The 26,896-nt window shown below is 40.7% G+C and overlaps 1 protein-coding gene across 3 annotated transcripts in view; it reads left to right on the top strand.

Moving 5' to 3' along the window:
• The window catches only part of grid2 (glutamate receptor, ionotropic, delta 2), a 434,177-nt gene that overhangs the window by 361,590 nt on the left and 45,691 nt on the right, over positions 1-26,896 (top strand). For all 3 annotated transcript variants that reach the window (XM_035639568.2, XM_035639565.2, XM_035639566.2), the window contains exons 12-13: positions 12,460-12,598; positions 18,013-18,208. In XM_035639568.2, coding sequence (XP_035495461.1) covers positions 12,460-12,598; positions 18,013-18,208 — 335 coding nt within the window. The remainder of the gene's footprint in view (positions 1-12,459; positions 12,599-18,012; positions 18,209-26,896) is intronic.

Here is a 26,896-nt window from a genome sequence, read left to right as displayed (position 1 = left end):
CACTGTTAAGGTTGTGGAGCAGTCATGGATGAACAAAACAATGTATGCTTATTGTTTGAACAGCTGCCTCCTGTGTGATATGTTTTATCAATCCATCCATCCACCCCAACCCTCCCAATATCCATATCTGCAACACTAGCAGACAAATGAGGCACATACACAAATCCTGGAGTGAAACATTACGGTTAATTAATGAGGAAACCCAGAATTTGTACACGTAACGTGAGCGTGCCCTTGAGAAAAGGGGGGAGGAAGAGAAAGAGGAGTGTGGGTGGTGGGGCGACTGAAGCTGTGAAATATTGAGGATGACACTGTAAAAATGAATATGAACGACTCAAACACAAGCACTACTGTATAAAGTGAAAGGCCTTAAAAATACAAGCGTACCAACAGACTTAAGAATATATCCATAACACACACACACACACACACAAATTGCCCTAGTCAAAAGGGAAAATTGCTGAGAGAGCCATCTGTCAGGAGTTGCTCTGGCAGCATGGTTCTATTGGTTTGATAGAACAAGACGGTCTGCATGCAGTCACCTATAATGAGAGCACAGTAGTGTAGCTGTTAGCTGAATCCACTGTGCAGACACCAACAATAGTGGGTTTCGTCTAGCTTTTTTTTTTTTTCTTTTCATTCAAAATGTGCTTTGAGATTAAACACCAGTTTGAATTTGGGGAGTGTATTCATGTACACATGCATCACAGAGTGGACAGTCTTGTTACCAATCTCCTGTTCTCCAGTTAAGTTTATCTGGATATGGTTTTACAGGAATCGATAGCTGCGTTCATCATCACATTTTAAACAACCTACTGTTTGGTGTGTGAAAATGTCTCAGTAAAAAAAACCTTGTTTTTGCCTTTTTGAAATAAGGGGACACATGCACAAAGCCTTGACACATCCTTGACTTCCTGTTGGCTGTTTGTAACCATTCTTTTATACTAAGATTGTATTGATCCATATATAGCGGGCGAGCAGGGAAACACAGCCTGTAAATAAGCTCAAAGAAATTCCTGCTGACGCCATCATTTTTACGTTCCTTTCAACTGTGAAACGGAGGCAAAAGTGCTGATGAGGCTCGAAGAAAGGAGGGAAGAAGAGGAGAAATGAGTGTTTCTGTAATAAGCCCAATGTCAAGCAAATTTCTGCATAGGGTGCACACACAATCTCTCTCTCTCTCTCTCTCTCTCTCTCTCTCTCTCTCTCTCTCTCTCTCTCTCTCTCTCTCTCTCTCACAGACACACACACACACACTGTACAACTACCCAAGCTATTTTAGGAGGGGAAATACCACACTGAGCCATACACACATACAGATGCGACATGCACAAGCACTTACACATAAGAAAAAGGCCTCGGGTTTGTCGCCCGTCTCCACACTTGGCCCAATGCAACCTAGGCCTGCACTGGCCACTCGTTATTCCAGGGAATACCGAGTAGCACTCCGAGGCCAAGAAGCAGTCGGTTTTAATTATCGTTTACAAGCGATGATGCAGCCAGTTGGTGAGAGTGTCTCTGAAGGGAAGACACACAAACTCACACACAAACTCACAAGAGTCTGTGTGTGTGTGTGCCAGTCTGGTTAAGTTTGGGATCATTTTGCCGAGGGGATATATTTAGTCTGTGTGACACAAAATTTAAGCAGAGCCGGAGAAAGTACAGCTCTGCAGTTTGTGAGCCGGTGTTATGTGCTGCATCTAAATGTATGAATCAAACTGACTTGTTTCATGCCGTGTCACAACTCATCGATTGCTCAGAGGTTATGAGCAAAACATTGAAATCACACATGTGCAGCACACAGTGGACCAACCCAGACCAAGACCTAATACCTGGCAGCAGAGAAGGTCCTGTACCACTGTGGGCACCAAGCAGGATAAGTCTTATCTTATCTTATCTGAATGCTCAATGTTGAAAATGTTCAAGATCACATTTACTATGTTTGTCCACTAGGCCGCTCTAAACTGGCAGTATTAAAACATCTGCTCTTGATGAGGCAGAAAGATAAAATATTCTACAAATGATTCTAATTTGGTTTTATATATAACTTTTACATTATCATATATAAATGAAAATAATTATACTCATGAAAAACCCTACAACTTCAAATGTCTTTGCTTGGTCGGAAAGCAGAATTTTAATTGATTCAACCTGACTTCAGGGATTTCCTTCCCTTATTTTGTGATAGCAGGCCCTGGTTTCTGAATGAAGCCAATCAGTTATCATATGGCTCCAAATGCTGAGTTTAAAGTATGTGTTTGGGATCGTGCTGTCTGAGTACAGCATGCTTCAATCTGCACATTTGAGCCTTTCCAGATGAAGTTATTTTCCAAACATAACATCATTACAAGCATCAAGAGAAGAGGAGAGGGAAAGAGAGGGAGAGGGAGAAAGAGGAAGCGCAGTAGACCCAAAGACAACTGCCGGAAAAAAAACGGTAGCCTTTTCCAATTAATTTCAATTCTCAGTAAAGGGCCATCAAAACTCCTCTCAGCTTTCCCTTTTGTCCAGATGTTAAACATGAACTGTATTATCTTCAGTAGGCACAACAAGGGTGAAATGAAATAATGTGAAGTGTTATCAGTTCACCCCTAAATACACACACACGCACACACGCACACAACTTAGGCATAAGCACAAGGAATCTTGCACACACGCTCCAAAACACAGCTAAGTGGAGGAATCATTTGCATTTCAATCTCTCAATTCCCTCTTTGTGAAAGTGAGCCGACTTCCACAAGCTAAGCGCATTGACTACCAAACCCCTCACATTCTCACTGCTCACATTGAACTATTGAACTCTTTTCGACTTAAGTCATGTCCTGAACACTTCGTCTCTGCCGTAATCAAGTTAAAGACACGTTAAAATCAAAAGTACAAATGGAATTTGGTCTCTGAAGGGAGTTGAAATTCCAAGCAGAGAAGAGACAGAGATTTCTCAGAATACACCGCAGTACTTTGTTTACCTCAGCCATGCATCTTAAATTTACCAAAACATCTTTCTGCTTTCCAAAATGCGCTATTTGTAAAAAAACAACAACAATATGGTCGCTTGTGGTTTGCTTTTATGTAATCCTTCAAACTACACTGTTGTGGTGTAAGTTAACATGATATTCCCAGATACAGCAGGGCGAAAAAAAGTTTTGAAAACAGCATATAGAGATTGATTAGTAGATAGTTTTTTTCATCAAATGCATTAAATATGAACAATTTGAATTTCATATTGCACAGACTAAGAAAGATTAATGGCACATTTGAGAGTTCTGTGGTGAATTAATTAGCATTTCAATTTTATTTTGTTCAAATGTAGTTATATAAAAGCCACAGTGGAGTGGAATTGTAACTTTTTAAACTTTTATTAAAAAAAAATGACCGCAAATTCAACAGTTTTGTTGCCTAACTTGGTTTGTAATTGAGAACTTTGTTTTTTGTTGTTGATTGCCATACCTAGCAAATAAAGTGACATCAGGATATTGTCCTTAAAAATATATATATATATATTCCTCAATATTCTTTGAGTGCAGAGAAAGTGGATCTAAAATCGGTGACCCTGTCTCGCCTAACTGATCCTGTTTCGCATGTTAAACAAAAAAATCATATTGAGAATATTAAAAGATGTTATCACTGGCAACAAAAAATTTCAGTTTGCATTGAAGCGTGTAAACGAGTGAGCAGTTACACTTTTGTAGTACCGTGTTCAGTTTTGTTTTGTTTTTTAATTATTTTATTCCGGAATGGGGCCAAGGGAGCAGTAATTGTGTAACATGTTAAGCCAGCATACAGTTAGATGAAACCGTTGGATAACACACACTTTAATCTATATTTAATCATATTCAGATGATTTTGGGATTGGTCTCCTCACCAGTTGGTCTGTTTCTCTCTGATCCTCTTCTGCCCCCACATTCAAACCGGTTTCCCCAATTTTTTGTTTTCTTTATTTAAAATGTTTCCATTTCAAACAATTGCATACAATATTTTCTATCCCTCTGAAACCTTTATGAGTCTTTCACTGTGTGTGTGCTCTTGTCTGTCTGTGTACATGTGTGTACATGCCCCCTGTGTATGCAGGTACAAGTGTACATGTATACTCAGTTGTATGATACTGTGTTAGTGTAATAATATACAGAACAAGGGTGTCTATATGTAGAGCAAATGTCAGCACCAACAGGGTCCAGAACAATTTGTCAACATCAAAGGTGAATCATTTGCAATATGAAATATTAATATACTATCCATGAATATTAATAACTTTATTGGAGCGATTACCATAATACAAACACTCCTCTAGCACGTTACACTTTGTATTAGTAAGATATAAATAATACAGTAAATAATATGGATTTATTCTCTTTATGTGAGCTTTGTGTGCAACCCAGAGAAATTAAAGTGCTCATCTCTGAGAGTTACGTCTGGCTTCACGCTGCTCAGGGACCACACACGGCTTTTGGCTGCACTATTTCTGCTGCAATATGCCGCATACGTTGTGTCAAATAACAGCATGAAATAAATATGTAAGTGTATCTGCATAATATTGATTTATTTACATTGTATTGGCCTTATGTGCACACACAAGAAATTAAAGTGCTGCCCCTTTTGTCATCTCAAATTTATAATAACCAAAAGAGAAGCGTTAAACTCACTTTATCAAAAGTTCTCTTGTTGTTCATGAGACATTGTGAATGCACTTAGCCAGAAGTTACATTTGCAGAAGAAAAACTTTGGCTTGACATTGGCATACTCACGTATTATCGACTTTCTGAGTTGGTAGAATTTAATACAAAACTCCCTTTTTTTGTTGTTGAATAATGTTGAGGCATGTTAACAAATAAAAGCATCAAAGGAGTAGAGTAAACTGATCCGAGTTGTTTGGTGTGTGTGTGTGTGTGTGTGTGTGTGTGTGTGTGTGTGTGTGTGTGTGTGTGTGAATGTACGTGGTGCAGGAAAGTGTGTGCATGCTTTAATGAACCTCATCATTCCCGTTACTTTTCCTGTCTCCTTGAAAACCATTTCTCCTGTGCCTTAATCATCTGACAGTGCCTCCTAACCATCCCCCTGAAACTCTTTAAAAGAGTTCACACACCACAAACATATACCACTTTACTCTTCCACCATGTTTTCAAGATGGTCTAAGGGTCTTGTAGGAAATCAGACCAGCATGCTGGGGAGGGAGATACCATTAGACGCCGCACCGAAATGAAAACTTAATGCATCTTAGCTCAAATCCACAACATTACTGGCCCAATAGATCCTCATAATGGTGGCACTTGATGACTTGAAAAAAAAATGCTAACCGCATGTAAAATCCCTCTTCGCTCTGGCTGATAACCAGGAGTATTAGAGGTGGCACATGCACAATGAAGAGATTGAGGAGCAGGAGGCAAGAGAGGCGCAGGAGGAGGGATGCATGCACTCTGTCATCCTCCTCCTCCCCTTTCCCATTCTGTCACTTTTTCCCCTCTTCAGCCGGTCTCCAACACCGTAATACGTTTCCAAGTCTACTTTTTCCCCCCTTTATAATCACTTGGACAGTGTTTGAGGTGCTAGAGGAGAAATTAAGTAACGATTCCTGCAAGTCATCAGGCGATAGAGGGATATAACCAGAGGCAGTGAAGGTGCTCGCTCAGTGGTGAGATTTGAAGCTTTACAAGAAAGTCACATAAATAAAACCCTCCTGGATGTGCCCACTGCTCGACTGGCTTCAAAGCTGCTCTCATCTGGAGCTACCTTTAACTGCAGCATGTCAACAAGTATGATGGGGGGAGGGGGGGTGCAGAAAGGACAAGAAGTTGGAGAGGGAGGCAGGCAGAGAGAACAGTGTGTAGATTCATGTTTATTTGGCTTCACTTGGCTGTGTGTGTGTGTGTGTGTGTGTGTGTGTGTGTGTGTGTGTGTGTGTGTGTGTGTGTGTGTGTGTGTGTGTGTGTGTGTGTGTGTGTGTGTGTGTGTGTGTGTGTGTGTGTGTGTGTGTGTGTGTGTGTGTGTGTGTGTTAGTGCGTGCGTGCGGCACAGCAAAGCAGCTAAATTTCAGCACAATTCGTTTACTTTCAGATAATTTTTAACGGCTACATGTTTTCCTTCCCATCAAGGCTCTTTGAGATTCTTTGGTAGTCCTACGATGTAATATCATTGGTATTCAGGTACACCAGATTCTTTCTTTTTTTTATTCAGCCTTTGAAACAGCTTACATCTTGAGAAATGTTCAATTCATTCTTTCTTCTCTCCATTTAAAAAATGTCATTTAATGTCCAGGAATTTCCCGTTAGTCATGGATATACCACTGCACTACCCCACCAAAATGTCCTTCAGCTAGACCCTTTCTATTGCTTTGAAAGAACTAAATTGTCCACATTTTAGTTAGAAAACAGTTACATCATTTTGTGGCAGGATTGCAGTGATCCCAACTGGGAGCTGACATCATCTCCTTTCCTCGTTTACAAAGCCATAATGAACTGCTCTGTTCTACTTTCATCCAACTTAAACTGGAGTGCAGCGCTATAACTCTGAAGAGAAGCCCCAGACTCCTTTGCAGCAGGAATGAAGATTCTTTTTTTTTTTTTTTTAAATTACGGTGCCTTTGAAAGAAGTGGATTTCCAGAGCTCTGGGCACATCCTCATTGTCTGAAGCAGTGAGGAGGAAAGAGGAGAGAGAGAGGCTGATTATTCAAATATGTTGCTGCTGACAATATTGTGGGATGAAATTACAGAGCACAAGTCTGCCCAAGTGGACGCCTCAAGCGCCTCTCACCACACTTCAGCACAATGAACCAGTGACTGATGGTGCTTGTTTACATTGACAGCGTTCAGTGAGGAGTATAGAGGCCATTGTCTGCAGGCCGGTGTGCAATATCGGAGCTACTTCTTATCACCAATTTGTCCAGCCACTTCTTCCAGTAGTTGACCCCCTTTTTGTTTTGCTTGCACTGAAATGTGGATGTTTTCCTGACATGGCTTTTGAACATCTCCTATCTAAAACTGCTCAGGTTGGCCGACCAAGTCATCTTGTTGCCAGAAGATTCTTCTGCTGTGTACAGGCAAACAGAACTCCCTTAACCTCCCTAAACCTGAGCAATAACCCTAATCACGGAGAGATTCAAAGACCCGAAATCACACATGTATGATTCATTTATATATAGGGACTCATCAGCTAATAGATAAGAGAGGGAACATTTAACAGAAAAGACTTTGTCGCACCTTTTGCTACTTTCTACAACAACATGTCTCGGGCCTGTTTGTCACCCCATCAGAATAGATGCACATAATCGTGGAGGCTCATCTTCCTCTTAGATCAGTTTGTCTCAGGACTGAGGGATGAGAGACGTGCTCATATATCTGGATACTTAATGCTCTTTCTAGATCACTGGGCAATCAGTAGTCACCTGATGAATGAATTTGTGATTATCTTATCTTTTACTCTTGTTACTGATTTTCTGTGACTCGTGCAGTGGCAATGAAACACTGACACAATCATCTGTATGTGTGTACCTTTAAGTCACAAAAGCTAAAAAGGCTGGACGATAGGAGATGAGCATTAAAGAATAAAATTTGAGATGGAGAAAGTGTCTGAGACTAATTACTAGCCAACCTGCTTAGCATCCAAGATTGCAAGACTGCAGCTTGTGTAGGGGTGTTGGGCTGCTCTCAAATTTGATGTTACTATATTAATTTTACAGACAGCATCAGTAAATAAATTAAAATAGTACAATAAAAGCTTAGTAATTCCGCTGCTGGGATAACTAAAAAAATATAATTTCTTAAATCATCTATCGAGCGCTATTGAAAGAGACAACTGCAGATCACAATCAGAGGGAAAGAAATAAGCCTCAATAATATGATTTGTTAACAAAATTCACTCGATAAAAAACAATCTACTCATACAATCACAATATTACACCATCAAATTGCAAGGTGATGCGGAAAGCTGCAGAAATAACAGCGTCACAGATCACGAAATGGGAAAACAACTGTCGGCCAGCTCATACCACACCAGTCACACAGCCGAGGGAGCAGGCGGCCAGCCAGGCAGCTGTCTAATGAATCAATCAGTTATGTAGACATCCGGTAATCCTGTGACTCATTCAATCTCAAAAGGCTGGCAGGAAGTAAACCAGCAATTAGGGTCTGCTAACAATTGTGAAATGAAATGGTGACCTAGAAGTTGCGAAAATCTGACAAGAACAATTCATTTATTATTCATTTTCAGTGGTCCTAATGGTCCTTTAACTACAGTTACACATATTCTTATTATTATCTTACTATTGTTCTAAGCCTCTTCTCCAATCCATAAACATACACATGTGCATGTTCTTTTTCATTTTAAATCTTTTCCAGGAGGTACTTGTTATCCTTATTTAATAACCATCCATTATCTATCTATACCCCTTATCCACTCTGGGTTGTGTGTGTGTTTGTGTGTGTGTTTGTGTGTGTGTGGGGGGGGGGGGGGGCTGACATTGGGCTAGAGGAAAGGTAGGGCAGCCCATCATCACAAGGCCAACGTACAGAGACAAACAACCATAATTTCTCCAGTTACCTTAACGTCAATCTGCATGTCTTGGTTGGACCGGTATTCCATATGCCAGGAACTTTCTTGCCGTGCTGCCCCATCGACCAACCTCCTTTAGAAAAACAGCACATTCATTTGTTAATAAAATCCACACTATAACAGAAGTTTCTTTCATCTGTACTGACACAGTTATACTGATCCCTTTTTAGTGGTCATCACTCCCAGCCAATCATATATATCTCTGCCTTTTCTGAAATTATATTCCTTAAAAAGAAGTGCTTGTTGTATTTTAAGGGAACAGCTTGACTCAATGTGCAGAAAACACAAGAAGAGACAAAAAATAAGAATTTATTTACAAGAACTAAATGTGTTGACAAAGTGAATATGCAAGCTGCGCTAACAACAAATATGAACACTCCAGATTTGCTCCGGAGACTCTGCACGTTAGGCACAGAGTGCTCCACGGGAGGGCGAGGCAGAGGGGCTGAACCGCTCAGGGGCGGAGAGTGCTGACGAGGAGTGTCGCTGGGCGAGTGCTGGCTGGGAAGTATGAGCGCAGTTGATGATCCTGAGCACAAGAAACAACAGGTTAATATCAGGAGGGCAGGCGGGTGACAGAAGGACCCACCAAAAAAGCAAGCAGGACTGGTCGCAGAGTTGGCCGAAAGCAGAACTGTGAACTTTTAAGTACTGCTGAGTGCTGGAGAGTAGATTGATGATTTGAATCGGGGGTGCAGTCGTGTGTGTGTGTGTGTGTGTGTGTGTGTGTGTGTGTGTGTGTGTGTGTGTGTGTGTGTGTGTGTGTGTGTGTGTGTGTGTGTGTGTGTGTGTGTGTGTGTGTGTGTGTGTGTGTGTGTGTGTGTGTGTGTGTGTGTGTGTGAGCGGGAGGTGCAGGGGACCAGAAGCCACACCCCATCCAGGGACACACCGATGGTAGCAGCAAACAGAAACACACAAAGCAGGCAAAGATCAAAATCACCAGAGTAAACAGAAAAAGTCCATAATCCCAAAGGCATCGTTACTCAGTGTCAGTTGAAACCTCATACTGAGTTCAGACTATACTGAACAATTTTTTTTTTCTGGACTGTCATTAATCCTCTTGACGCTGTTGATAGCACTGCAAACGGAGGGTTGTGACAGTGCACAGTTGGAAAAATGCTTCCAATGAGACAATATTCTATGGTAAAGATGAGCTATTAGCACACCACACAGTTTGAAAGTACGCACATATATAGGATAATTTTAATGGATCACAGATGTGCGTTCATATGTCATGTACATTAGTTGACATAACAAATACAGAAACCATATGTTGGACATTTTTATCTTGGCCTCAAAGCAAGTAACACAGCAGTGGTACAAGAGAAGTCAAAGTAATGATTGTATTCTGTCTCTGAACAGCACCAACCTGCAGTTATATACACAAGCTCCTTTGAATCCTTTTGGCTCAGCTTTCTCCATGAGCACTTTGGCTTTTTGTGATATTGACTACAGGTCAAATAAATGTCCAACATTAATTGTTGACACTTGAAATTAAATGATGCTTTTTGTTCAGTAATATGAGCTCCTGCACTAAGGGAGAGATACAATGACAACATGACAGGAACATATTTTATTGTACATCTTGTGATTTCAGCAACATCTTTAACAGCTGCTGTTTCCGTCCATAGTGATCTATTAGAGTAGTTTCTGACATGTTGACACATTGATATAATAAAATACTCTAATACAATATCATAAAAGGATGTTACCACTTACTCCGTCCCACACCGTCTCTATCCCTCCCTCACAGACACATGTATTCAGAGACGGAAACAAAATGACCTTTTCAAAAAGTCTCTTGAAGTTGATCTTAATTTGATCCAGACATCGTCGAGAGAGAGAAAGAGAGAGAGAGAGAGAATGATAAAACACCTTAAAGAACAAGAGTCTGCTCTCCTCCAAATTTTGTGACATGCAGATGTCAGAAACGAGCTGAGTTATGTTCCCAGCTGTATTAAATATTTTATAAAAGTCACTCATGCAGCCAGAAATCAACATGAAATTTGTCCTCAGAGTCGACAATGGGTTTTTGAATCAGTCCCTCCATGGATGTTACCAGTATGAAACCGCAAATCCCAAAATACCTTCTGCGGGTGCAATGATTCACAAAGGTCACGTTTTAGAAGCCATTGAAGTCCAAGGTACTGCAGTCATGGTTTGGCATATGTTTGGACATTTTTCACAGCCCACATTAAGTGGGGAAAAAAGCATCTGTGACTGCTGGTTGGTTCAATTCATCTTCCCAATAGCAAATCTGCAGGAATTTTATTGTGAATAATTAACTGCATGAACTTAAAAATGCATTCATGTAGGTGTTATATGTCAACTGCTAATTCTGTACTCTACACTGTCTGTCTCTTTAAACTATATTTGACAAAGGCCAAGAAAGTTTGCATTATTTTATATTTTATATAGCTATAAAATATTCTAAAAGACTGTATGGCATATTCAATTTGAAATGTAGAGAAATGGATGAAGTGAGTCTAGATTATCACTCTAAATCTCTAAATGAGTAGTTCAGACATTGAACTGAAATGTGTCTTCAAAAGGGATAAAGTAAATGGCAGATTAAATCAATAAGAATTCATAACCACTGTACATGTGAATGCATTTAAATATACGTAAATCGGAACCTAAATGGAATCAATTCATCATATCATTCTATATAAAAGCCTACAGTATTAAGGAAGGAGAATAAGACAGGCAAAAACGACACTAGATTTATTTGTATTGAAGATACAGTAGAGTACAATACATCACACTATTCTGCTTCTGGGGCTTGAGGTAAAACCTGATGTCAATAGCAAATGTGTTGCCTGAGAAAGTTATGGTAAACCTAGAATGATAGAAGGAGAAAGAGAGAGAAAAAATTGAATTAAATCAAATGCTATCAGCAATTCGAAAGGGGGAAAAAAGGAAAATGGCAAAAGGCAAGACTACAGTGGAGAAAGAGGAGGGGAGCGAGATAAAGGGAATTTGGGATTATGTGGGTGTCACATTCATTATTGAGTCTCGGCTTGAGGAAGCGGGAGCGAGGAGGACGACTGTGGGTCGGAGCTGATGTAACAGTGATCCCCTGCTACAAGGATGAATGTGGCTAATTTCTTGCAGGCTTCAATAAAGGCAACGCGGAAGAGCTCACAGGCTGCGAATCAATCATTACTCTGTGTGTGCATACCCAAATGTGTGTGTGTGTGTGTGTGTGTGTGTGTGTGTGTGTGTGTGTGTGTGTCCAGCCACTCTACCTGAGGAACAGAAGATCTACAAATAAATGTGGAATAGCCCATGAATTAATTGATTGATTCATTCATTCATTCATTGAGGGGGCCAGTGTTAGAGTGACAGCCATTTTAGAAGCTTGTCTAGAAGCAGAAGGCTGTTAGCTTTTTACTGTAGCACAACAAGATTTCAGAGGACAAGGCAATAAAAGCTGTTCATAACACAAGACGGGAATGAAGAGCTTTTTATATTTGAAGACGGACAAGCCACTTTTCATTGTAATGTGCTCCAGGGAGCATTAAATCCTAATGGGAAGGCCTGACAACATTTGTGCATTCTACGTGATAAAATACGTGTTTCACGCTTAATTTATTGCAAAGGCAGGTTACTTTTATTTTTTTTGACTTGTGTCCAAACACTTATGCCAGCTGGAGTTTTGAGAGGGACTTGCACATGAAGACATATCCAGAGATCTGACCGCAGGCTGAACAGGGCAAATGCGTTTACACAAGAGCATAGATCCAAATCTCAATATTCTCCCACTTTGCGTTTCCATGTGAAGATCAGATCTGTTGATCCAGGCATAATCTTTCAGGATGTGCTCGGCTGTTTGAACATCTTTTTCTCCTGCAGCAAAGAATTGCGTCCTTCCTCTGTTTAACTATTCTCTTTTTGTTTTCTTTCTTTCTTTCTAGGTGGAGAGGTACCCTACACCACTCTGGCTACGAGGATGATGATGGGCTTTTGGTGGATGTTTGCTCTGATTGTCATCTCTTCATATACTGCCAACCTAGCCGCCTTCCTCACCATCTCACGCATAGAGAACTCCATACAGTAAGTATCCAGCATATTTTGTCCCCTGTTGCCAGTGGTGGGGATCATGCTCAAAATGTGACTCCGTGGCTTTCATTAGGGAAAAAAAGAAAGAAAAAGGAGAAGGTCAGCAATATTGATCATAATAAGTTGTTGCTAAAGCTTCACATCCCTTCAACACAGATGTACAAGCTCCATAATGCAAAGAAAGGTAAGTCCAGGACACAAAAGTTGGACCATATGTAAGCAATTGGGGCACACACACACACACACACACACACACACACACACACACACACACACACACACACACACACACACACACAATTCCTGTGTGCATTTGTGTGTTTCCATCGATATAGGGAAGCAAAGGAACAGAGAGGGGGAATCAGGCAAAAGTGAGAAGAGAGAGTTTTTGCATTTTCCTTTGAGGTTTTATGCAGAGAATGAATCAAGGTAACTGGCTTAATCACTTTACCTTAATTGCTGTGCTTTCAAAAAAAAAAAATGCACACAAACACACGCATTATTTCCCTAAGCTCCGTGCCCTCTGTTTATCTATCCTTGTGATGATATGTTGGGCAGCTACTCTCCTGGTGGCACTAGGAAACGCTCATCTCTCATAGGACTAATCAGCATGCCAAAGCATCCGCTATGCCCGGCAGTGCCACAGTTAATTGTGCTTAGCTCTGGAATAAACAGCATCTACTCCTGTAAATCTAATCACCATCTTTTTCTCAATTTGTGTCTGTCAGTTTGTCTCCGTCGTGCTCTTCAAAATGGGGAAAGCATCACTTTAGATACTCTATTTTTTCTGTTCGGTCCGGTCCTGTTTTGTTGTTTGTTTTCTTTTCACTCAGATTTGCTGTCATCCACACGTGCCTCTCAGTTTGCCGCCTCATTCAGCATCCATTTAGTTAATTAAGGATTTCCATAAATTGTAATGCGTTATCTGTAATGTGTTGACTCTTCTAGGGTCATTAGTGGCGTAATTACACCTTAACAGCAGCACCCACATGGCCTCGGGCCCCCAAAGATGGGTGGTGGGATGTGTAATGAGAGGGTACACACCCCAAATAACCGAGCCTCAAAAGCATAACATGACCTGGATGGAGAGAGGAAGAGAGCAGCCGAGAGGGCAAAAAAAGAGAGTGATGTTATAATTAGCATGCACTTTTATCTGTTAATAATTGATTAACATATTACGCAGATGGAATGAAAGTGAATGCATTTATGTGTGAGTGATTAAGAGAGTGAATTGGTTTAATATGGAAAACCACAAGCAAGCAAATGCGCCGGCGGAAAAAAGGAAGAGATGCCCGGTGACGCTCAGTGAGCCATCAGGACAGACAGGGTTTTTAAGTATTAATGCCCTTGTTTCATCCTGGAAATGAAATAACAAGTGAGCGTTCAGAACCCTCTCTGGACTATTTCACGCTTGGATGTTTTCCCTCAATTTCTGTGAGAATCCTTTAGGAAAACAGTGAGGGATGGCAGCGGAGAGTGGCAAAGAGAGGGAGCAAAAGAGCAACACAAAGACAGAGACAGACAGAATGGTATAAACAATATAAAGTGGACATGAAGAGAGGATGCATGAGGAGGAACAGATGAGATGGATTAGGGAGAAAAGGGAGAGGAGAGAGGCCAAGTTAGAAGGCGGAGAGCGAAGGAAATGGTAGAAAAGTGGAGACTGGTGAGGCAGCGAGGGCAAGGGAGAGGGGAAGGGTTTGGTAGATGAGTCAGAAGGGGAAATGGATTTTGGAGGGGTAAAAAAAGGGAGAGAAAAAAGAGGCAGCACCTGTTGAGAGGATGGTACGATCGAAGACTGACGTAGAGTTTCAGGATTAAAAGCTTACTTACCCAGTCCAATCTCACATAGCAGATGTCATATTTTATGGTCGCTAAAGATTCCCAATAAAGTCAATTAGGTGGTTTATTTCGTGATGCTGTTTCCGTGTGTGTGTGTGTGTGTGTGTGTGTGTGTGTGTGTGCGCGTGCGTGCGTGTCTGTGTGTGTCTGTCTGTCTTTCTGTATTTTGGCAAGTGACTGCTCTCCATGTATGCACACATGGTGTTGCAACCCAGAGTTTGGCTCAAGCAGCAGAATGGTCACATTGGTCAAGCAGCTTATTTGCTTATTAAAAACCATAGGAGCCTTTTCATGAAGGCTCATGAAATCCAGATTGACTGTTTCACTTTATCAACCTCTGCTCTTAAGAAATAGATAATTAATGAAAATCAATCTAAAATTAAGTTCTTCACAGAAAATGTTTTATCATAAAATATGATATTTCTTGACAGCGACTAAAAGTAACATGATCAAATAATGAAGTAACATCTGATTTGATCGACTGTGGCATGGGTTGGACTCATTTGTATCTTGCTTTTGGCAAAATAATTTTCCAAAAGCCTTGCATATTCAACAACAGTAGAGTGCTTGACTTATATTAATACAAAATAATACTAGCACTGACTGTGAAATGACTGCACGGATCACAAACTTTTGCAAACTTTTCAAAATCAATCATCAAATAAACCCCCTTCCTCTAAAAACACATTTAGCTGCTACATCACTTGGCTTCAGCCCACTGAGCTTTTCTTCTTCAGATTTGCGTGGGCGTCTGCAGTGCTTTCAAAGACATTTGTTAATGTGTTAAGACGTTTACCCAAATTAATAATTAAATAATACAGTAGCAAAAAGCAAAGGTCATCTTTGTCTATTGGTGTCTACGGAAATAAGAGCTCATGGTTTGAGTTAAACAGTAAAGAAACACCTGAGGTTGCACAGTAACAAAAGTTAAATTTATTTCAAAAATGTTTTAAACTGCTTTTAATTTAATTGTGGTCCCCTTTAAGGTTGGACAGGTTTTTAAATGAGCTGAGTTTGCTCCCCTTCAAGCAGGAAGACCAAATGTGCAGAAACAGAGACATGCAAACAGAATAATGGGCCTATCTCCTTCTGGTCATCCTCTCTTTCTATGTCTGTCACTCTCTCTCAATCACACACACACACACGCACATGTACTGACTACTTGTCATGAGACACATTCAGCTGCCGTTCACTCCATTTACTTGCTCATTGAGCTGCTTAGGGGGAATATAATTGGTTGCCAAATGAGCAAGCACACACACACACACACACACACACACACAAACACACACACAGATATTAAATTCAAATGAGGCTGTCACATGAAGACAATTAAACACGTGATTCATGTGTGCATATCGCCATAAGACGACACACAATAATAAATCTGGAGACCACCAATGTCAGTTTGTTTTATTAAAACCCAGACATTTAACAGTGTTTGGATAAAAGTAATTATTGTAGACGTTTTAATTTTGCCCCCAGTCCTTCTGTATGTTTTTCTTTCTTTAAAATTAGATGCTGCCCTTTCCTGTTTCCATAGAAATACAGTAGGTCATACGAAGTAAACATCACAATGGTGCATTTTAGCAACAGCTGTGGCAGTTCACGCTAAGCTCCGACAATCTTCAAGTCTTCCACCAGCAAACTGAGAACTTTATAAAAGGATGAATATTTTCCCCAACAAGTTTTCCATGTCAAACTTAATGGACGCCATTAAAGTATAATTTGTGACAGGAAGCAGATACAGTACAACGGATGCCTCAGATGTCAAAGAAGGTTTATGACTAGGCATGGGATAAGTTAATACAGAGGTCAAATGAGAACTTAAATCACTTCTAATGGCGCTTCTTCTTACACTTCTTACTTTTCTGTGCTTTTGCCCTCTTACCCTTTTTTTTCCTGTTTTATGTTTAATACTTTTCACCATGCATTTTTTTTTGTACAATTTTTTCTGCAATTTTTCACTTTTTCATCAAGACAATTCAAAAGCACGTCCAGACTCAGAAGTATGCAAACTCTTCTTTTATCTTCTTCTATCTGAACTTGACTCATCCCCTTCTTCACCTTCTCTCTCTCTTGCTCGCGCTCGATCCTACACAAGCCCACACCAGTAAATAACAACACCCAGTGAAATCAATTCACTGAGAAGGGAATCCTGGTCAGAGAGTGTGCTGACAGGAATATATATATTAACAGGGGGGTGGCGGGGAGGGGAGACTATTAAGGCCAAAGATTAACTCACAGCAATAAAAGATTCATGTCCATGGCAATGTTCATTAAAATTTTCAAAGGTTTTTTTTTTTTACTTTTTTTTCTCAAAGCGGGGAAGGGAGACCGTTGAAAAATAGCATGAGAGAGAGGAACTGCAAGAGCCACGACCTCACCTTAAAAAGAGTGAATGTGTTATTTTATGTGTCTGCGTGTTTTCATCTGAGAGAGCAGTTCCAACATTAACTACTTGTACTTGTGCCAATCCTTAAATCTGCTATTGTCGCTGTATTACCGCTGCAGGAATGAAGCAAGAGGGACATCCTACACTTGTTGTTCTCCATTAAAAAGGACATGCTGAGAGTTTTGTGATGCATGTTTTGTTTCAAAAATGTGTCTCTCAAATCCACGGGTGGTGTGTAGAAGCCATTTAACAAACAAACAGTAATTAGTTCCTGTGATGGTTCTTCATTATGTTCCTCGGCGGCCAAACTCTTTGAGAGGCAACCTAAGCACTGCTGCGTTATAATTAACAATAGCTTATGAATTCCCCCAGAGGTGGCAGTTTATGGGTGAAGGTTAGAGAGAGGGGGGGGGGGGGGGGACTCACCAGCCACACTGACTCCATTTTCTGTTACTTTCCCTGCCAGCCCCCTGGTAAAATTTCTGGAAAATGTCCGTGTGAGAACATCTCTAGAAGTTTCACGGCGAGCGAGCGGGCACTCTAGCCGGGCGCCACCCCTTGCCTGAAAGTTCCAGACATGTTCCTGCTGTTGTGAACCTTCCTGACCCGGACAATCTCCTGCTGCAATTTCTCATTGCAGTGAATGGCAAACTTCAGAAAATCTTCAAACTCATTTTTTTCCGTACATTTTGCACAGTTCAGTTGGTACAATAGTAGATATTATCTCAGGGTATTCATTTCCAGCTCACAAGGTAATAATGTAACTCAATTCCCAATTTATTTCAATATCGATTCATTCAAGGATGTTTCAGATCTGCCCTGTGTAGGCTGGGTTGCACAGCTGAGCCTCCAGGGTGATGTGAATGACTTCCCTGTGTTGCTTAAATGTCCTTAAGCGACACAGTCCATCGCCTCAGAGGGACTATTTTACCAAGTACACCTGCATTCTGACCGCCCTGAATTCCACGTTATTACCCCAAAACTGCATTACGGGTAGATTTGATAAATTCACCCTTGCATTTACAAGAATACTTCCTCTTCTCACAACTTGTGAAGGAGAGCGACGCAATGTGTAACCACTGTGTTAAAGTGCTACTGAAAACAGGGAATTTCTACATCTGTATAGAAGCAATGTGTGCACTAAGTCTTTTCACCACTTGTCTCTCTCCAGGTCTCTGCAGGACTTATCCAAGCAAATAGAGTTGCCTTATGGTACAGTGCTGGACTCTGCGGTGTATGATCAGGTGCGCTCCAAAGCCATGAACCCCTTTGAGAGAGATCCCATGTACTCCCAGATGTGGCGGATGATGAACCGCACCGGAGGAGGGGAAAACAATGTTGAGGAGTCAAAAGACGGCATCCGCAAGGTAGGTCAATGCTTTTTAAAAAAATGATTATTAGTTATTTCAGACAAAGGCCCGCTGACATGAGTAAAATCACTCATTGCATCCATGTCATTATTTGTCAATATTTAACCCTTTCATTTTTGAGAAAAACACAATCATCAAGCTGAAGGACATAATGGCATCAGTCTCTTAGGTTTTCACATGCATGACACACATTTTGATAATGTATTGAGTCCCAACCACATCAAACTTCTTCTTCTTCTTCTGAAACCAGCAGGGATTAGATAAATTACAAAAAAGTCTTTTTATATACTTTTATATATTTAATATACATATAAACATTGAGATTTGCACTCACCTCTGTGTTGACACAGCTCAGGCTACAGGGCCGTCTGTGTCGACATGGAATGAAGCGATCTGAATGATGTTAATGATACTCAGGCAACACGCGCCTGGATAAATACTTAATTCCCTTGGTGATTACCCAGCATTATAAATACCTGACTGACTGCTGAACCTTATTTGCATGCATCCCACTTTCTCTTTGCATCACCCGTCTCTCTTGCAGTGAGCATTTCGGTTTATCCCTCCTCCCTCAAGAATATATTAGACTTGAACTGTAGCCAGCGTTTGGAAGTGTTGGGAGGAGTGATTAAAGTGGCGGGTGGTGTGTTCAAAATGATGAGATAAATGCAGTACCTAACAGCATATAAGCACACAACTATTAATACACACATCGCTCGTTGGCAGAGGTGCACCTATTTAATCATGAATAGGTTTGTCTGTTATTGCCAATCAAGGCTAAACATGTACATATGAAATTACACCAGCGACATTACAAAGCACATGGATCCTCTGATTGAACTAAAGAGGCATGTAATGAGTAAGCAAATAATAATAATAAGTCTTAATAATGTTAAAGTCATGTTAGCTCCAGCATGATGAATATTACACATCTTTAATATTTGACTTACTAAATTCTAATACATTGAATTAGGTGTCACATCTTTGAAAGCACATAGAAAGTATGCACAAATTGAATTAATCACATTGCTTGAAGGATTTTTTAACAATCCTGAAACTCGGCCATTTTGAGAACTAAAGTAGACGTCTTGGCGCGATGCATCTTGATGTGGTGAGTGACAATTTGAAAGTTTCTGCTGCAAGACTGCTCAATTCTGAGCAATAAAAAGTGCGGTGCTGAATGATGTCATCGCATTGTAGTCCGTTGACATTGCCGCATAGACTGTCCAGTTCAAACCATTTTAAAATGTGCCATCACATCTGTCATATATGATATTGGGGAGGGGTCTTTGTTTACAGTACATCAGGGCTACATCACAGCCACCAAACAGCAGCTAACAGTTGACTGAGGTATCATAACACCGGTAATGCTAAGGGAACAACTTGAGCCTGCTCTGTGATGTGGAGCTGACACAATCTGTTTGCTCACGGTGAGAACATGGCCAGAGGCACCGTATGTTTTCTTGGAACTTTAAAGTACACTGGCTGCTAATAGACTGGGTTGATGCGACTTCAGGTGCAGGGGCAGGTCCGATGCTTTACTAACCCTGTCTACACAAGTGAGCTTGGCACAACATTGTTTAGTAAAAGTGATGAGTAATTTGTAATCAATTTATTTTTAATATCCTTATGTGTCAGCAGAAAAACTGAGTTAAGGCAGCAGGAGACATCCTGCTGTCTTACAATAAGGCTACAATACATTAAATATGTCATATCTACTGATATGCAGAAGCTATGCTGAAGATGTTAAAGGGCGCATGGTTCTTTGATCAGCGACTGAGACCTAACGCTCTGCGATGCTGACGTCATACTATATGCCAAAGGGCGATTTTTCGATGGCAGGCTGGGAGCGGACAGAAGTGGATGAAGGGTGGGCTCATAAGCAGGATGGAGAGAGGATCTGTTTTCATGGGTAGATTCTACGTGACAGAGTTGACGCCTCCGGAGTGGCAGCGAGCACAGCACAGCACAGCAGCAGTGAGAGAGAAGCAGAGATTCCCCTATGACTCTTGTCCTTTCTCTCTTTAATAGAGTATTTTTTTTTCTCTTTTCTTCTTTCGTCCTTTCCTTCCTAACTTCAACCCCATTTCTTTTTTCGCCTCTCTTTACTTTTTTTCTTTCTTTTCATTTTCCGAACACCCCTCTGTCATACTGTCACTTACAGTCTCGTAGTCCTCTGCTTCTTGGTAAGGGCTACATGGTGCACTCTAGTGGTTCTTTAATGCCTGATCCTCCTTCTGAGGTGCCTTGACTCAATCTGATGTTTCCTTCAGAGACGCTGCCGCCTTGTTTGAACCACAAATTAAACTCTAATAAAACCAAATTCTATTTAAATCACACTGTCAAATACTGGTAATATTCGCCTCATTGTACTCAATGCCTAATATCACAGAAAATTGCTGAAGGCAATTGAAGCTTGTTACTTAGAGGAAAGAAAGAGTTCTCAGCTGTTAAATGATCTCTTGTTCTCTGCTGCTTTTCACAAAGTCTTTTAATAGAGATATATAACTAAGTTTCAGTTCACTGTAAAACACCTAAGAGCAAGAAAACTGAAAACGATCAGCTAAAAGGTTCTATCAAAAATGGAGACTTTGAATCTGTTATTACTTTTTTATTAAGTATTTGTGGAGGCCGGTGAACGGTACCTGGAATAGTATTTTTAAGCTGGAGGCTATATGGAAGGCCATGATGTTATTACCAGACCCTTTGAGTCAGATTCAGACATCTTTTGTTCTCTATCTCTGGCATTTGATTTATTTGTATATGTGTGTCTTCCTCAATCCAGTCCCTTTCATTTATTTGATTCTTGTGAGTTTGGGAACTTGATTTATTTCCTCCCTCAATGACATGGCCTCTCTCTTCCTCTCTTTCCTTATGCTGCTCTCTCTCTCTCTTTCTCTCAGGCCTTTTCTCTTTCACAATAAACCTCTTACTGCTCTCTGCCACCATTGTCTCCTGTGCACTATGGATTTTCTCCTTTTTCAGTTTTGATCCCCTGCAGAGGAATAATATTATATGTCAGAATAGGTCAGTATCTGAGCTGTCTGTGGTATCACAAACACACACACACACACACACACACACACACACACACAGTGATGCTTGTACGTGTGGGAACACTCACATGCACACACAAACACATATTTGCATGTCCATAACAAGTATGCTTGATTCACAAACACACGGACACACACACACACAAAGCCAGGCAAGCTATGCGGGGTGAGTCCCGTCACAGCATAATATATGTTTCCCTCACATTTCAGTCAATGATCAAGGCACTCAATAAATTAAGGGTGGGTACACCTCAGACCTGATTTCTCATTAACTTGGTGTCACACATGATATCAAAGACAAGCGTGCTGTATGTCAGTATTTCACATAATGGCATCATCGTTTAAGGCAACGTGTTCCTCAACTGTGGTGGTCTCCGTTTACTCCTGCACGGTCTCCAGAGGAATATAAATCTTCTTTTTTTTGTTTTTATTTCCTCCCAGTCGTTTTTGTGTGTGTGTGTGTGTGTGATGTTAGGCAAGCCTTTTAACAAGAGGAGAGCCTGACAACCCAGCATTTGAATTCTGTCTAGACTTAAAAAGTGAAAGTAATGACATATATTAATTAAAGATTAATTACCCTCTTAAATACCTGACTGTTTAACGCCCTAGACTGCAACTTTTGGTAAATCACTGACCTGGCTAATAACATCAAGCATCATAGTGAAAATAGACATGGTCGCATGTACTACTTCGGCGTTTTTATAAACATAAATTTTTTCTCATTGCGTTATTCACATACTATTAAACTAGTATGCCCGTACCATCAAGTGTTTCCGAGTATCAAATCAGGTCATGACTAATTTCAGCTGATGCCAGAGTAGATTATAACTTTCAAAGGAATGGGGATTTGACATATGTCTCACTGAGTTGCTTTTAGGTTCTGAAGATCATCCATATACTTCATATGTGCCATACACACTTTAGCTGAACATACGAACCACTAAAACCTTCACATTTGCACGCTTACCCTCATTTATGCCAACACACACACACACACACACGCACACACACACACACTCACACCTGATTCAGTTGATGCAAGTGTCCCTGTGTGAATATATGACGGCTACTCTCAGTCAGGCCTCGAGTGTCTCTGATGACTGCTGAGTGATTTTAAAGTTGAGTGGATTGACAGTTTGAGTGAATTCCTGTCTGTATGCCTTTTGCTGCCGGTTTCAATTTAGAAAATGTGGCCTTTCCCCAATGTCCTTGCACAATATATATTATCATTACTCCCGAGTCTCATATTGATGGCAGCTTTTTTTTTGCTGCAACGTTGAATGAAACCAAGGGTAGAAGTCCGATTCCTCAGCAAAGACACATGAACACTGGGTAAATATGGCAGCAGAGAACATTGACTGTCCTTCCGACCTTACCCTGAGCTGAACAGCTTTGGATAGGAAAATTAAGCTTTTGGCAAAATATGGATAATTCTGAGTTTCACTCATGCATGTATCAAATGGCCAATCAAGGCTGAGGTACAGGAGGAGGAAAAGACGGCAGGCTGGTGTGTTAGAGTGTGAAGTTAAATGGCTCATACATATGTACACATTTGGGTAATACCGTATGGAGGACATTTACCTAAGCCAAAGCACTTAAGCATTTCTGCTGTCACTCGTGAAACTCCAAGTGAAAGACCCATTTCTTGAATTTGAATTTCAAATTTGTTTTGATGTATTACCATGGTGGAATGGATCTGACCCGTTCAGCTGATAAGGTCGCACCAATCAACCGAAGCGTCAAGGGTTCATTCGTGTTGTATTATCACTTATATTCAATTTCAATATAGTTCAGGCATAATGCATATGCTACTGTCCAAAATGTCGGGGTGATTTAATCTCATAACAAATTTGGCACATTGATTTCATTTTTTTATGGGATTAGGTTTAGTTGTTGACAATGTTTTTGTTGACAATGTTTTACTGAAACTCCTTCTCACACCTGCCAGTTTTACATGTAATAGCTGTAATATTACTGATAATGGCAAATTTCTACACTTGTCCCGCACATGCTGAACTCAATTATCTAACAAGCCCGTCTCCCTTCACTTAATGACTCCATTCAGTATAATGACTCAAGAAAATAAGGTAAAAGTTACCATTATTTCTTAACCTCTGACAAATTTATCTTGACACTGGAAGTAAGGAGTTGTATAATACAGTATACGACTTTGCCTGTAAGCCTAATGATCACAGTGATGATGATTACGATTATGGTGACTCCTCCACCAGATAGAGCTGATGGTAAATCAACCAAGACCTGTTTGGATCTGTCAGCCCTGAGTGAAGCCATCATAGTCCTCTGGAGGACAATTGAGACAAAGCAGAGGAGAGATGGAGGGTGGAGAAGATGATATGGATGGGGAATGAGTGCTCAGGGAGTAGGAAGAGGATCATTGGGATATTTAGGAAGGGGGAAAGAGAGTGGTAAGGGAGGAGAGAGGGGCTGCAATACAGGGAGTGACTGAAGGGGGGTGAGAAATAACAAGAAAGAAGAGCAAGAATAAGGAAGGATGGAGTCGTAATGTATGAATGGAAAATGAAAGATTTGCTACAAAAGACAAGGGGTTGAAGGGAACAAGCACAGGGAGGCAGATCGGGTATGGGTGGATTCTAAGACCGTGTTTTACTAATACATAAATTATTTGTTTTCTTCTTGCTGTGATGGACGATTAGGGACATTAATGAGTGAAGCTAAACGCCATCAAATGAAAAGAACACCTAATTACACATCAGAGACGAGATTTAGAGAGCCAGACAGAGAGAGGCTGAATTTGTCTGACTACAAATGTGGCTTCTCCTTCTGTGACAATGACGCGTAAAGTGGCCCAGTCATATTTCTTCCTTTCTGTAAACCTTCATTAGTTGAACCTTACATTAGGTTAAAAGGCAGAATGGTAGGGAAACCCTGAACAAAAAAAAAAACACTAGAGAGGGAGTGAAAAGTGTTTGGATGGAAGGACAGACCGAAGGAAGGAGAGGAATGACTAATACAAGTCGTGAGAGTGATAAAGAAAGGCAGATAGAAAAAACAGAGGAGAGAGAAATAGGAAAGGTTGGTGAGAATGATGATGGCAGTGTGGAGGGAGATTAATGGATGGATTGATCGAGAGGAAGTAAACACAGCAGAGAGAGAGAGAGAGAGCTTCAGGAAGAACAGCATGGGAGACTGGTGAGCGACGGTGTCTTCCACAGCTTATATATACTGTATGTCCTCTCCCTTCATTTCTCCTTCCACCTCCTCCATCTCTCCATCCAGCTGTCGCTTTCGCAAATGGAAAAAATTAGGGGGGGAAATCATGTAGAAATGTATTAAGGTTCCAACCCGACATGCTACCGTCTCCAAGCTTTACCTCTGTCCTCGTCAGCCTGTAAAGCATCGTGAGGCGAAGCCTCATGAATGTGATGTTCGAACCGAGCGCCAGTGAACCTGGACCCCGGCTGCCTCACAGCGTGTGTGTGTGTGTGTGTGCGCGTGCGTGTGTCACAGACAGTTCCTGAAGGACCTCTTGCAAACTAACCATTGGTCAGGGAGTTACCAAGGTTACCGAGCAGGGTGGCCCAATTGTTTTCAGGTGACAGATGTCTGAGTTTGGAGTGCTCTCTCTCTCTCTTCTCTCTCTCTTTCTCTCTTTCTCTCTCTCCCTCTCTGTCTTTGTTGTTAAGAGACTGAGTTCGACTTTTCATGAACAAAGCTTTCAGGTGTCAAGGTTGCCCACAGCAATGCGGCACGTATCCCTTACAAAATGCCTACTGACATACAATATCCTTCCTGTGCTTCCTTCTTCCCCTCTTTAATTTCCCTCCATGGATCATTATTCTTTTGCCTTTAATACTCAGCAGTGATGATGCTGGTGTGAGACAATGCAATGACATGGTGCAGGAACAGAGGAGCCGTGGCAAGATCATTTGATTTTCTTTGAAAATGAACATCACATTTAAATGATTTTTCATGTATTTTATTAGATTTGAATGAAATCTCTGCAGAGCATGAGCTGGCTTGATATATGTCTGTCACTGAGTGCGACTGCTGCAATATCCTCTGTGATAACCGAGCCACTGCAAGGACCAGAAAAATGTCTTTTCGGCTCCTGGGTTCTCTTATTTTTCTATTTTCTAGTAGTGCAAATCACCCTGACAGTAGAACGAGGAAGACATTTTTTTTTTTTCCTGCAGAGTCTGATAACTCATTAGGATTCAACTCCACAAGCCCAAACAGCAAACATATTTCCATGCTGTAACAGTTCTCTGCCTGTGTGATGACAGTGTTTCTGTGTTGTGATTCAGATTCGGGGAGAGCAGATAAAAAGAGAAATGGGCTACAGGAGGAGGACATAGAGGAGGATTTATCCTCTGTATTAAAGAAAGGAGATGCCACAGATTGTACGAGTTTGGAATAAGGGAATGATAGGCGGCGTATTATATCACGGAAAAATAGAGAAAGATAGATTGTCAAATATGGAGACTGATTAAAACGACGTGACAAATCAGACTAGAGTCAAGGTAAAAGATGGAGAGAAGAGAAGGAGAAGGAAGTATAGGCGATAATACGTTTTTGCCTAAAATGAACAGAGGAAAGAAAGGAATTATTATTTTTATCTGTCTATGTATATTTCCTACCCACATCTTATTGTGTAACCTAATTTTCTTATTATCTGTTTCTCTCTCTTCAACCTGCCAAAATTCATGAGATTCGTTTTACTATTAGTTTTATTAGTTTCTCCTTTCATATGTTCATCTCCTGGCCTCTTTCTGTCCTCTCAAAATTTGTTTTTCTCTAATTCCCCTTTGCTCTGCGCTATACATTTGCATTGATTATAATTATAGCAGCTAACAAGGAAATCTGTCAAGTGATTAAGACAGCATTCAATTTGCTGCGTAATTGCATGTGTGTGTGTGTGTGTGTGTGTGTGTGTGTGTGTGTGTGTGTGCGTGTACAAGCAAATATCGCTGTATCAATAGCCTGTAGTCTCACTGAGATAAACTAAGACTGGAGGATGGAATATTACTGCTGGAACATACTGCTATCGTTGTACTTCCTCTAAAGATTGATTATGAAAATGTAAAAAAAAAAACACATCTTTGGCTACTGAGAAAGTAAACAAGATGCGAGGAAAGGGGAAAAGTACACAGAGCTTCCAATGATATTCTACCACAAAAGAACAAAGAGATGTGAAACATTTCTAGAAAAGAATACACAGTTCTGTTATAAATGATATGATTTTTGCTCTATTCTCAATGATATGGCCTAGTTCTTGACTAAAAGTGCTCAAATAGTAGTCTGGGCCATAACCAAACTATCATCATCTAGTTGGTCCGAAGTAAAACTTTTATTTCTTAGTAAAAAACATATGTCTTACATCCATCCATCGGCAGGGTAGTTTATGGTTTTAATAGGGATGTCCCAATTCAGGGGCCGCCTCCTGTGTTACATCGGTGCAACTCGACTGTTCCCTTTCGAGGACCCCTTCAAACGCGACCGACAAATGCATCATTCCATTCCCGAGCAACGGGCCATCGTATGGGTGGATACTTCCCAGCCTAAGTTGTCCCAGGATTTATTGCACGTCATTGCAAGTCTTCTTCAATACAACATGATGTTCACTTTGTAAACCATGGTCCCATTTAGA

This window comes from Scophthalmus maximus, chromosome 19, assembly GCF_022379125.1.
Source record: "Scophthalmus maximus strain ysfricsl-2021 chromosome 19, ASM2237912v1, whole genome shotgun sequence".
Classification (NCBI taxonomy): domain Eukaryota; kingdom Metazoa; phylum Chordata; class Actinopteri; order Pleuronectiformes; family Scophthalmidae; genus Scophthalmus; species Scophthalmus maximus.
This window is presented reverse-complemented; position numbering and strand designations above follow the sequence as displayed.